Below are 11,820 nucleotides of genomic sequence, written 5' to 3'. Positions count from 1 at the left end.
TATTTAACTATATATAGAAGTAGTTCCCGCGTCGATGTCGGCGATGCCTATCCCGCAGCCTCGTCGTCATCGACTCGGCGATGGAGGCCTGCTTGATCAGGGCCATGTTCGGGACTAGGCTCCGCCGGGTTGGTATTGGGAGGTGCTACCTTCCGGGGGACGTAGGTTGGTGAGGAGGCAGCCCGTTGTTGACCCGATCCTTATTTGGTGGCGGTCGCGTGGACCAGTGACGGTGGTGAGGCATCCGGACACCGCGGAGGTGGTACGTCACCGTGTCAGCGAGGAGGACGAGCACGTCCGTCGCTACATGGTTGCATTGGAGGGGAGGTTCGACAATACCTGGCAGGTTCTTTAGGGATCTCACTGGAGCTATGATCCTATGATGGTTCCTTATCTTTGGGTGTCCACCGCCCGCGTTGATACCCGTCGGGAGCTACGATTCTAGCTGTATTAGTGATAATATTCGACGATGTACGAACACCAAGAGATGATGTACTTTTGCTTATAATTATTGAATGCATGCTAATTTGAATACTATACTTTATTTTATGATTTGGTTTTGCTTATTTTATGATTTGGTTTTGCTTATTGAATGCTCATATTAGATAATTTCTCCTTCATTCCCGTGTGCTAGACAATTTGATATAATTAATAATGCATTCGGGAATGAAAGGAGGAGCTACGTACATCGATCATCGATACTCAACCCGTGATTAATAATAATGATCTAGTTTAATATTTGAATTATGAACGTATAGGCCGGAAATGTCGTACTCATCGGACGACGAAAACCGCCCGGGGGAGTGCGACTGGTGCCACGACGACCGAGGTATCTGCGACAGGTTCATTGTGCTGGACGAAGATCGGCGCTTCAGCATTAAGCTCGGGGAGACCTTCGATGTTCATACGGTACACAACCGACGATAATAAATTTTTTTCGTAATTACTCATGACTTCAACTATTTTAATCATGACAATATTTTTCATCTTTTCCAATTCGACTAGCTTATCCCATGCTTTGCAAGACGCTATGTCTTGGAGAGGATGGGTTTTGAAGACCATGAAAGTTTCGAAACCAAAAAAATTATCCTAAGTACCCATCATGGTGTGGATTTTCAAGTAAAGTTGTACAATGCTCAGAGTGTAACCCATTTTGGTTGCAAAAATTGGAAAGCACTTTGCAAGATGTATGGTTTTGATGAGGGTATGCTTGTTACCATGGATCTTGGTGATCCTACAATCGAGCAAGAGAGACCTACAATTTTCATCCTTGTGGATACATCTCCAATTCTTCCCCCATGTGAGCTTAACATAGTTATTAAGTAATTTATATTGTTTATTTGAAAATAGTTGACAACTTATTCTCCATTGACAGCTTATTTTCATTCTTCAAAGAATGTGCGGAAGATGGTAGACAGAACCTACTACACCAAAGGCTCCGAACTAGCTTATTAGGAGAAAAATCATCTGGTCGGATTTTGTACTGATCTTGAGAATTACAATGTCTACAATCGAACTCCTCAACATTATGGTCAATACGTGCCACTAGTGCACGTGTTGAACTACGGTAACTACCATGGAGATACCCTGGTATGATTTTTTACTATTACAACATTCGTGCATCTTTTTGCACACTTCTAAAACTAGTACATCATATCATTGCTAACTACGAAGTTATTACTATGTTTTTCAACAGATAATCCTAAATGATTGTGTGCCTCATCTGATGTATACACAGGGTAGCCTTCATGTTTTGAACAAACAACCAGGTCGTCCTATGAATCTCAACTGTCCATACCGGGTTTCTAAAAGAAGTGGAGACATGATAATCAAAGAATGGAAAAAATGTATGGACAGTCGTAAGGAGCTTCTTGGAAGCAACATTCAGCGAAGGGCAAAAATTGGAGACAGGATGATCGCCATTCTTCATAATGGAGAGTCAGGGTCTATATTGTTTTATGCTATTTTACCTTAAGGGTGTTTAGGTCCTACCTGATACTGATGATCATGTGCTAAGAACAATTATGTAGGGTTGGGTTCGATGACTATGAGGATGATGATCGTATGACTTATTATTAATAACGAGTAGAAGTTGTATATGATGATGCATGATTAGTAGGACTTGTTATTATATATATATATATATGATGATGTATGATGCAAGCATGCATGAGCATTTTATATCTGCGGGTGCAATGAACATAGCAGCAGCGTTGATAAACCAAGGACGAAGATATAAGAGAGGACACTTCTCTCTATTAGCTAGCTATAATAACAACCTAAAAATAACCCCTAAAGCAGCCACTTTTAAAAAAAAATTACTTTTGGTCCCGGTTGGAGCCACCAACCGGGACCAAAGGCCCCCTGACTGGGGTGGGCGCACAGGGCCACGTGGAGGTACATTGGTCTCGGTTCTGGTTTGAACCGGGACTAATGGGTGGAGGTATTAGTAACGACCCATTAGTCCCGGTTCATGAACCGGGACTAAAGGCCCTTACGAACCGGGACTAATGGGTGGTTTTCTACTAGTGCACGTTCCCTCCCTGGTGGGTGTGCCCCTGGTGCATTGGTGGTGCGCGGCTGTTGGCTCCTCCGCTAACGGCGTGGCTGCTGGTGGTTGTCCTATCTGGCCGGGCTAGGTCAGATCTGGCTCGCGGCGTTGGCTGGAGACAAGGATCTATGGTGGCTCTTGTGTGTTGATGACGCTGTCGAGGCGCAGGAGGTGGACGGGCCAGCCGATGTGCGGGTCGGCGTGGCCGGCTGCGTGGGATGGGTGGTTCTCGAGTTGCTTCGAGCGAAGGCTTGCGTCGGCCGGTGGCGGCGGCGCTTGCGGGGCGTCGTTCCCTTGTTTAAGGCGCCATTGTGGAGTTCTCGTCACCGCACTTCATCCTTGGATCTGGTTCTTCGGGTGAAAGCCTAGAACCGGCTAGGTCGGGCAATGATGTCGTCTCTATGACATTTCCTCCTTTGGGGCATTGCTTTGAAGACAGGTGATCCTTCTCCGCGCTTCCCTCGGGCTGGACGTGCACGGGATCACGGTTGGTAGGTGCCCAGCCGATGATGCGAGTGGTTGGCGTTGCGACTTGTGCGGCGACGACGATGGTGGCGTGCGAGCTGGGTCATGGCTTGTCCTTCTGTTGTCGACGGTCCGATTCGCCATTGGGTGCGCCTATGTTTGTTTCTCACTGTGACAGAGAAGTCGAATCTGTTTTTGGCGGGCCCCCTGTGGCAACAATGACTCCATGACGGTGGTTTCAGCGGACGGTGCTCTCCGGAGGTTGCGTTGGACTAGGTCGGTGCGAGGCTTGCAACTTTCTCATGCGAAGCGCAACAACAAAATCGGAGTTGCCGGTCCTCGACGTCTCGACTGATTGTTTGGCTATTGCCGATGAGGTCCTTGGGCGTTGTTCATTCGAAGGGGTCTTGACGGGTCATAAGCGGCGAAGTCGAAGTCGCCTGCTCGGGGAGAGGTGATGACGATAACATTGCAGGCAGCCTCGACGGTGTGCGTGATCTTGTGGGTTCCAGGCCGGCTGATGTGCCCTTTTCTGTGGGCGTTCTGTAACGGTATTTGTCCGGATTTCCGTTAATTAACCGAAAAATTCTCTTCTTCTTAATCAATGAAGATGGTAAATCTTTTGCCTTGTTTCATAAAAAAGACAATTCACACACGACGATTGCTCCTGGGCTGACCCAATTAGCGTTAGCTCAATTTTCGGTTTTGGGAGGGTTTGGGTGCGGTTTTCTCGGTTTTAGGAAGCTTTTCTTCTGGGTTTTTTTTCTTCTCTTGTTTTCTCTGCCCGTTTTCACTGGTTACCTTTTTCTGTTTTCTTTCATTTTCATTTATTACATGTTTGTTTTTTTTCTTTTTTCCAGCCTTTTTCTCTTGGGTCCTAATAACGCCCATGCATGTGGCATGCTAGACATTCGTCCACACATTGTATGTAGCGTGAGCAGGAGGCAACCCACATGGGTTGTGTGCGGGCGAACATGAGAATTATCCACACATGTGGGCGCAGCTACTTCGTGCCACACGCTCAACAATTACTCACCATCCCGCGCGTGTGGCACGAAGCAAATATGCCCACACGTCTTGGCACAACTACGTTAGGTACCCGTGGGATGACGATTTAATTTCCATCCGGGATTGTAGATGTAGTTATCCTGAATGGCAAATGTAGTTGTAAAAGCATGACAACTCTCTCTGTTTTGGTTAACTATAGTTGCCATGTCTAATTTATGGTAGTTGCCGCGTGTAATCAAATCATAGTTGCCGTGTGTGATTAACTACTTGTCACATATGGTCAAACAACAATTGTCATGTGTGTTTACCTAGTTGCCATGTGTGGTCCAGCCATAGTTGCCATGTATGATTAATCACAGTTGCCATGTGTGTTTATCTGGTTGCCACATACGCGCAGCTGCAGTTGCCGTCTAGCAATGAATCATAGTTGACATATGTATTTACCTAGTTGCCACGTACACACAACTGCAGTTGTCATCCAACAATGTACGAGTGTCGTGGGGGCGAAAAGCAGTTCGCCCACACGTGCGTGGACTAGGTGGTGGCTGTGGGCAGAAACTAGTTCGCCCACACAGCGCAGCTGACAAACCGCGTGCTGCGGGGCGTGTGGGTGAACTCTCCAACGCCCACATACACGATGATGCCCATGTGGCACTCAGATTCTAACAGATTACTTTTGGATTCGTGCAAAACAGAATCAACGTGGATCAAGGTGTGCGGGTGATGTGCAAACATGCCACGCGTGTGGGTATTATCATTTGGGTTTCTCTTTCTCTTTTCCTTTTCTTAACATTTTTACAATATTTAAATAATATTCCCAAAATTTTAAAATATTCAGCTTTTTAAGAAATTTTCCCTTTTATTTTTTTCGTTCTAGTTTTTTTACAACTGTTAAAAAATTTATGTGGAAATTTCTGAAAACATAATTTTTTTTAATTCAAAAAAATTGTAGAAAATGTTCGCAATTTTTTGAAAGCGTAGAGAAAAACCGAAGGGCCACGATAAAAGAAAGAGAAATTAAAATAACCCATTGAAACTGTTGGACATAGTATTGCAAAGAACGCTCGCCAAAATGGGCAGGCCCATGCAGCTCGCGTTGTGCGTTTTTATGGAAACACTCGCATACTCTTAGATCGTGTTTGCCCAAAAAAAACATACACTTAGATCGTATCACACTCCAGATGGCACTAGGATCAATGGGTCGAGGAAGCAGCGGATGGTGTTCGGCCAATGTCTGATGAAACTGAACATGTGCGAAGCCCGGTAAAGAGACAGGCGAAGGCGGGAGACCAGTTGACTCGGTCTGGAGTTATTGGGCGTGGACCCTACTGGTCAGTGGTTGTGTTGGCGCTGTTATTATAAGCCATACCCGTGTATTGTCACTGTTCATCGAAGAAGAAACGAATATCTAAACCTGGGAATAGTTTGGATCAAAACTTAGTTTTTGGTTTGGTTTTTGATTTGGTCTCACTAGTTTGGTCTCTACTGGATTTAGATAGACAAACAATTTGGTTCAGTTTGGGTTGTGGCCAATAACGGATTGGATAGGTTTGGGTTGGGTGCAAACTTATGGGTTGAAAACTGCTGCAAACTATGGTTTCAGACCGGATTGATGGATTAGTCTCAAGCGAAGGTCCAAATGCCACCGCCTTCCCAGCACGCTCATTCGCTTCTTGTCAATCTATCCATCGTCCAGCCCAAGCTTCGTCCACGTGCCGCCTCTGACTTGGGAGAAAATGATCTTGACTTGGACCTGCTGCACCTCCATGACCAAAATGGGCGGGCCCATGCAGCTCACGTTGTGCGCTTTTATGGAAACACTCCATACGCTTAGATCGTGTTTGCCTAAAAAAACATACACTTAGATCGTATCACACTCCAGATGGCACTACGATCAATGGGTCGAGGAAGCAACGGATGGTGTTCGACCAATGTCTGACGAAACTGAACATGTGCGAAGCCCGGTAAAGAGACAGGCGAAGGCAGAGACCAGTTGACTCGGTCTGGAGTTATTGGGCGTGGACCCTACTGGTTAGTGGGTGTGTTGGCGCTGTTATTATAAGCCATAGCCGTGTATTGTATTGTCACTCATTGCTCATCGAAGAAGAAACGAGTATCTCAATCAATCCCCTATGTTATTCTTCTTCTTCTTCCCCAAGTTCTCTTGTCCTACCTCTGTTCTTGTTGAAATCCCCAATTCTCTGTTACATCTAACCCTATCATAGGTTAGGCCATAAACAGATTGTGTCTCCTTCTGGGATCTTGAGGAAGCACTCAAAGAGCCTCAGCCCACAACGCCGTGTGATCGATATCCCAGGGTCGCAAAAAATATGTGTTGTTGTTTACAAATTATTCATATCTACAACAAATGTTTAGTTACACTGAATAATTTACTATGGTAGAGGAGAGCCAGTTGCAGTTGCTTCGTGGTTTAATCAGCGGTCGCCGCCATCATGTTCATAACCGTAAAATTGGCTGTCGGAATTCGGCAGTTCTGCTGAAATGAAAGAAACACTCCGTGTCATGGCATGGAACAAAAAGGAAGATCTTAGATTCACCCCTAATTGTAACTTTGAAGGAGCCAGCATTTCAATAATTTGGTACTCATCAGTTATGCATACAAGGTCTAGTTATTCTGTAGGTATAAACACTAATTTGCTATCATCTCATCTTAGTTTCGAAGTCTGGAAGAATCTGACTGGAAAGGACTTCTGTAGCAGCCTAACTGTCAACAGAGGTAACTGCAACAGAAGTAACTTAAATAGTATCACATACCGATGTTAGCTTGCACGAAGTCCTGCTCTGTCAGATGTGTTTGTAGTTCTAGCAATTCCTCTGACTGCAAGAACAAACGTAATCATGACATAGAAAAGGGAAGGAAAAAAACTTCCATAAAATCGTTTGTGAAGATATTTGTTCTGTTCTTAAGAATGATTCCCATGATATATTTAAAAACGTACTTCAAATGGACTTAACCCACTGAAGATGTCAGCCTGCACACTGTTAACTGAAGAGGTTCCCAGACTAACTCCATCTGAGGAAGTCCCAGCGATACCTTCAGCACCCAACAATGCATAATGGAGAAGTGATTTGAGAATTATTGATCTAGAAGACTGCATATAAATTAGAAAAACTGGGTGTAGCAAGCACACCTGCTACAGGATAAGAAGTAACAGGAGCATCAGTTGTCGAGAAGCTCAAGTGTCCATTCTGTTGGCCAGTTAGACTTGCAGCTGTGAATGTGATTGGGTCATCCTCTGGAACCTACCATCCAGGAAACATTTCAGACTGTCAATGAAAAACTGTGGGATGGAATTGTTGATTGTGCCATAGGTAACTTTATAACTTACTGGTACAGGAATGTGGGACGGAATAGTTGGCTCTGCTGAAAATGATCCCTGTCCCTGATCATTTATGAAATTTCCCTGGGCCAGATAGTAAGGAGTTCCTACAGCAAGTTGATCCCCAAAACTATCTGAATTCAGAAGGCATAAAATATAAAAATTCTTGCAATGAAGCAGCAATTACAGTATGGAGGATGGGTGATACAAAATTATGCAGGTGTTTAATATTGACCTTGATGCATAGTCTGTCCATACGTGGGCTGTGAAAACGGTAGTGTTTCTTGGTTTGAAGGACCGGCATCATTGTTTGACAGGACTGCGGCCCGTGAGAACCCATTCAATGGGCGTCGATCACCAAATTCTGCAATAAGTTGAATTTAGAGAAACATGTAGCGCGACAAAGATCAGTGATGGAACAAAATATTAAAAATCACCATGTTGTCCAGCCATGTCATTAGGATATTGCCATGTTGGTCTAGCTTGTACAGAAGGACCTGCATCATTGTTCAGAGGCATTGCACGGACAGGGCGGCCATCGTTCATGAAGTAATCAGGGGTAAGACCACCTGAGCTCTCCCGCTCATCAAACTTCTTATACGCAGACTTTTTCCAATTGTTCACTTTATGCTGTAACAGAATTTTTCAAGGTAATTGCCAGCACTATTATTTTAGTGAGTATCAACTGGCTAACTATGATAGAAGTGGAACAGTATTAGATTTAATACCTGTGGAAACTGATTGACGTTGTTGACACTGTAAGGAACGTAGTTATCAGTCATCTTACCGACAAGATCATAGAAATCATTGAATAAGATTTCACAATTATCCTCTGGAACCCAATAGGAATAGATCTCATCCCCAGGAACAGACGTGTTGGCATGTTTAATCATGGTATTCCAATCCCCTTTCTTCATGCCAATAAGCTATTTGCCACAAATTGAGAGTTATATTATCAGTTAATGAAATGCTACCAGATATTATAGTGCATGTTAATACATTTAGCAGTGCATATCCAAAAAAGTCGTAACTCCTAAGAGATGCTGGATATCTTATTTCAACAATGATTAACTAATAACTAATATCTATTGCAGGTAATTTGAAATGCTGAAGACTGTAGAAGTATAATTATGACTATATTTACCTTTTGGAGAACAGATTCATCCCTGTGGTACTGACGCATCAAGTGCTTCACTGTAGTGATATTTTTCTCAACAAGGATAGCACAATGTTTTCCCTTTAGAGAAATTTTCTCCAAACAATGTACTGCTTCTTCTTTAGACGGAGGATAACTCTTTTTATTTACTGAAAGTAAACAAAATTGTAGGATGTGTTAAGATAAGATTGCTAAGATGCAATTGCTTCATTCTGGCTACCATTGCATCTGATGATAATGGCATTGAGAAAAGGATTAATGTACATGGTAAACAATAAATCGATTTACCATGCTTAGTATTAATCTACGACCTAATAGTCAACTCTAAATAAGATCTGTACTGACCAAAGAAAAGTACAATCCCAAATCCAAGTCACAGTATTAAGTATAGTTTTGTCAGATTCGAAGTACCGCTAGGCGAGGCGGTTAGCCTCTGCCTAGCACCTAGGAGGTCATACAGTTTTGACTGTCAGTGTGTATTTGGGATAATATATGCCTATAGATATTAATTTACAGAAAATTTGTGACGGAACAAGCCATTCCCTTTTAAAAGCAGAACATCTAGTGCTAAGACTTCATATTTTCAGATGAAATAATGTTTTTTATGATATAATGTTTCAGATGAAATTGTGCCTGCCAATCCCAAATAATGCAGATGAAATAATGTCACTGCACAAGGCCATAAAATTTTATGGAAGATATGATATGTGTTTAACATTTTTCTAAACTTAAATTAGCCTGGCAGCCACTTAAAGGACGAGCTTGTTCTTCAGCTAACTACGGAAAACAATAAAAGTTTCATTGAATGAGCAAAAATAAAATAAAATGGATGAACAGGGAGGCCCTCCCTGGTTCCACCACGAATGAGCAAATTACAGTGTATTAAATTTCCAATGCAATATAGTTAATATACTCACATTCACTTCGGCGGTCTTTGACGACAAAAGGATCAGTGATTGCTTCCTGAACTCTGGTAGTAAGAACCTGCCTTTTCACTCGTGCTGTTAATCTTAACTTTTTCCCATGGGAGCTCTCTGGAAAAACGAAGGAACCAAGAGAGGACTCGCCATTTGTTAGATTAACAGTTGACAACACTAACTCTTTCCCTTTATGCATATATATCTGCTTGTTCAATTCCTCCTTGGTGAAGTCCGCTTGTCCTTGCTCCGTAAAGAAATCAGCATGGACTGCTAAAATCTCAATTTGCAATTTAGAAAGGTCTCCCTGCATGATTTGCCTATCATTTTCAAAGATCGCTATCTTAGCGTTTCCTCCATTCTGCCACTGCACTGGATAACCAGTGAAAAGTGTATCTATTGGTCTGTCAACATCGACAAAGCGCAGCTTGACTCCAGTGATGCCTCCAGTTTCAGGAAAACCTTCTGATATCTGCCTATATTTTTTTTAAATAAGATGAGAGTGAGGCAGTGACAAGAGGAAACTTCCCAGATTATGTTGAAAGCAAATACTTGGTTTGACAGTAAGGATCATGGCATGAATCAAAGAACATGTACGGCGAGAAAAATAAAATGGCAGATACCTAGGAGGTTCATTAATGCCATTAGGAAGTGAAGCTGCTTGCCGTCCTTGTATCTATTGCATGACATAGCCAAAAGTAGTTAGGATAGAGTGCAGGTACAGATAAACAAAATATACTTATTACATAGATAAAGATCCAGATTCTAACCTCTGTCTGTACAGTCGATCGAATCGTATCTTGTATGGATACCATCACAGATCTGTTGGACACAAAACAAGAGATAACATTAATTAACTAAACAAAGGAGGCATTTTATCCATCACATCCACAACATTCCAAAGTGGAATACTCAATGAATAGACTCATAGAGACAATTCCCATATACTCCCTCCGTTCGGAATTACTTGTCTCGGAAATGGATGTAACTAGAACTAAAATACGTCTAGATACATCCATTTTCGCGACAAGTAATTCCGAACGGAGGGAGTATTTAGGAAGAACAAATCCATGACTCATGAATATAACTTGATAACCTGAACCTGAAATAGTACTATGCTTATCAAGTATTCGTTTCCAAAAATATGAGCTGTTATGCTGCCAACAGCAATCTTGCCAATTAGGCATAGCGATGGCTGTTTAGTTCTTATCAGAGGATAAAATTGGCAGTTCCCAGAAAAGCAAACCAGGACTTGAATTATTACTCTCCTTAGTTTTCTGATGAAATGTGGCATTTCCTATATTCGGACATCTCAATTCTGGCATAGACACATGTGCTTGCAAAATACTACTCCCTCCGTTCCTAAATATTTGTCTTTTTAGAGATTCAAATGGACTACCACATACGGATGTATATAGACATATTTTAGAATGTAGATTCACTCATTTTGCTTCGTATGTAGTCACTTGTTGAAATCTCTAGAAAGACAAATAGGAACGGAGGGAGTACAAATATTATGTACTCCTACCTGTGAAGAGCATCAAACTGCTGCGCCAACAATGTCTGGACTATGTTGGGGAGGTCGAGGAGAAGCCTCTCCATGGAGCCAAGCCGCGCGACGAGCACCATGAGAAGCATAAACAGTTTGGCCATATCCAGTTGCGCCTGTCGCACCGAAACAATTCAAAACCCACCAGACTTTCAGTTACCGCTCCCCACAGCACCAAACGCACAGCAAGGAGGACAGAAATAAAATATCGAAATGCGGAGAGGGGGGAACCGGCCTCACCTGGCTAACCATGTGCTCCATCTGGCCGACGGTGACCGCCCTCGCCCTCCTCCTCTCCCTGCGGCGGGCAGGCGCAACCGGTGAGTTCAAATCAAGGAAGGAAGCGAGAGAAGGAGGCTGGGCAGGGGAGGGTACTCACAGCCACATCATGAGGAGCACCGTCCGGCGCAGCCGCTTCCTCGGGGACCGCGGCGCCTCCTGCTCCGGCGGGGCGGCCTCCAGCGGCCGCTTCTGCGCCATCACGCGCTTCCGCGGCGGTTCCGTGTGGCGGGGCGGCAGTGCAGTAGGCAGCAGCGAGTGGGGAATGGCGATGGCGCGGGTGGGTCTGGGGGTTTGGGAGACTTCGGCTGCTTCTATATAGAAAAATGGGAGGGAAGAGGAGGAGCGATCGAGGGCCCGCGGCCCGCTGGGGGCTCGGCTGCGAGACCCGACCGCGTTGCGTGCGAGGGTGGGGGACTGCTCGGGGTGGCCCCCGCGAGGGATTTGAGCACGGCCGGCCCGGCTGCCTCCGCCCCCTCCATCGCCATGGCAACGGAGATTACCAACGCGCTAGCTCCACCAAAAGATTCCACTCAAGTTTATTCTTTCTTTTT

The 11,820-nt window shown here is 44.0% G+C and overlaps 1 protein-coding gene across 3 annotated transcripts; it reads right to left on the bottom strand.

Moving 5' to 3' along the window:
- Nucleotides 1–6,142: 6,142 nt before the first annotated feature.
- On the bottom strand, nt 6,143–11,577 carry LOC123113500 (calmodulin-binding protein 60 F). Of its 3 annotated transcripts, none has more exons than XM_044534743.1 (15): nt 11,367–11,577; nt 11,228–11,285; nt 10,967–11,103; nt 10,209–10,260; nt 10,062–10,114; nt 9,439–9,914; nt 8,510–8,670; nt 8,094–8,291; nt 7,803–7,995; nt 7,601–7,729; nt 7,375–7,499; nt 7,177–7,288; nt 6,985–7,079; nt 6,800–6,863; nt 6,143–6,518 (listed from the first exon to the last, which is right to left on the bottom strand). In XM_044534743.1, the coding sequence occupies exons 1-15, from the start codon at nt 11,465–11,467 to the stop codon at nt 6,460–6,462; spliced, it is 2,013 nt and encodes a 670-aa protein (XP_044390678.1). In that variant the 5' UTR covers nt 11,468–11,577; the 3' UTR covers nt 6,143–6,459. The 3 variants fall into 3 exon arrangements, with proteins under 3 accessions (XP_044390678.1, XP_044390677.1, XP_044390679.1); XM_044534742.1 differs by having other exon boundaries at nt 6,143–6,521; nt 11,367–11,576; XM_044534744.1 differs by having other exon boundaries at nt 6,143–6,521; nt 7,375–7,472; nt 11,367–11,574.
- Between the last annotated feature and the right edge of the window lie 243 nt (nt 11,578–11,820).

Source organism: Triticum aestivum, chromosome 5B (assembly GCF_018294505.1).
Source record: "Triticum aestivum cultivar Chinese Spring chromosome 5B, IWGSC CS RefSeq v2.1, whole genome shotgun sequence".
Taxonomy (NCBI): Eukaryota; Viridiplantae; Streptophyta; class Magnoliopsida; order Poales; family Poaceae; genus Triticum; species Triticum aestivum.
The sequence above is the reverse complement of the archived record's forward strand: the minus strand, read 5'-3'. Positions and strand labels throughout refer to the sequence as shown.

Excerpts from the sequence above, each read along its gene's own strand:
- LOC123113500 (XM_044534742.1), bottom strand. The coding sequence starts at position 11,467 with ATGGCGCAGAAGCGGCCGCTGGAGGCCGCCCCGCCGGAGCAGGAGGCG. Across the intron at positions 11,104-11,227 it reads TGGAGCACATGGTTAGCCAG|GCGCAACTGGATATGGCCAA; the intron begins GTGAGGCCGGTT and ends TCGGTGCGACAG. Across the intron at positions 9,915-10,061 it reads GGCATTAATGAACCTCCTAG|GCAGATATCAGAAGGTTTTC; the intron begins GTATCTGCCATT and ends AAAAAAATATAG.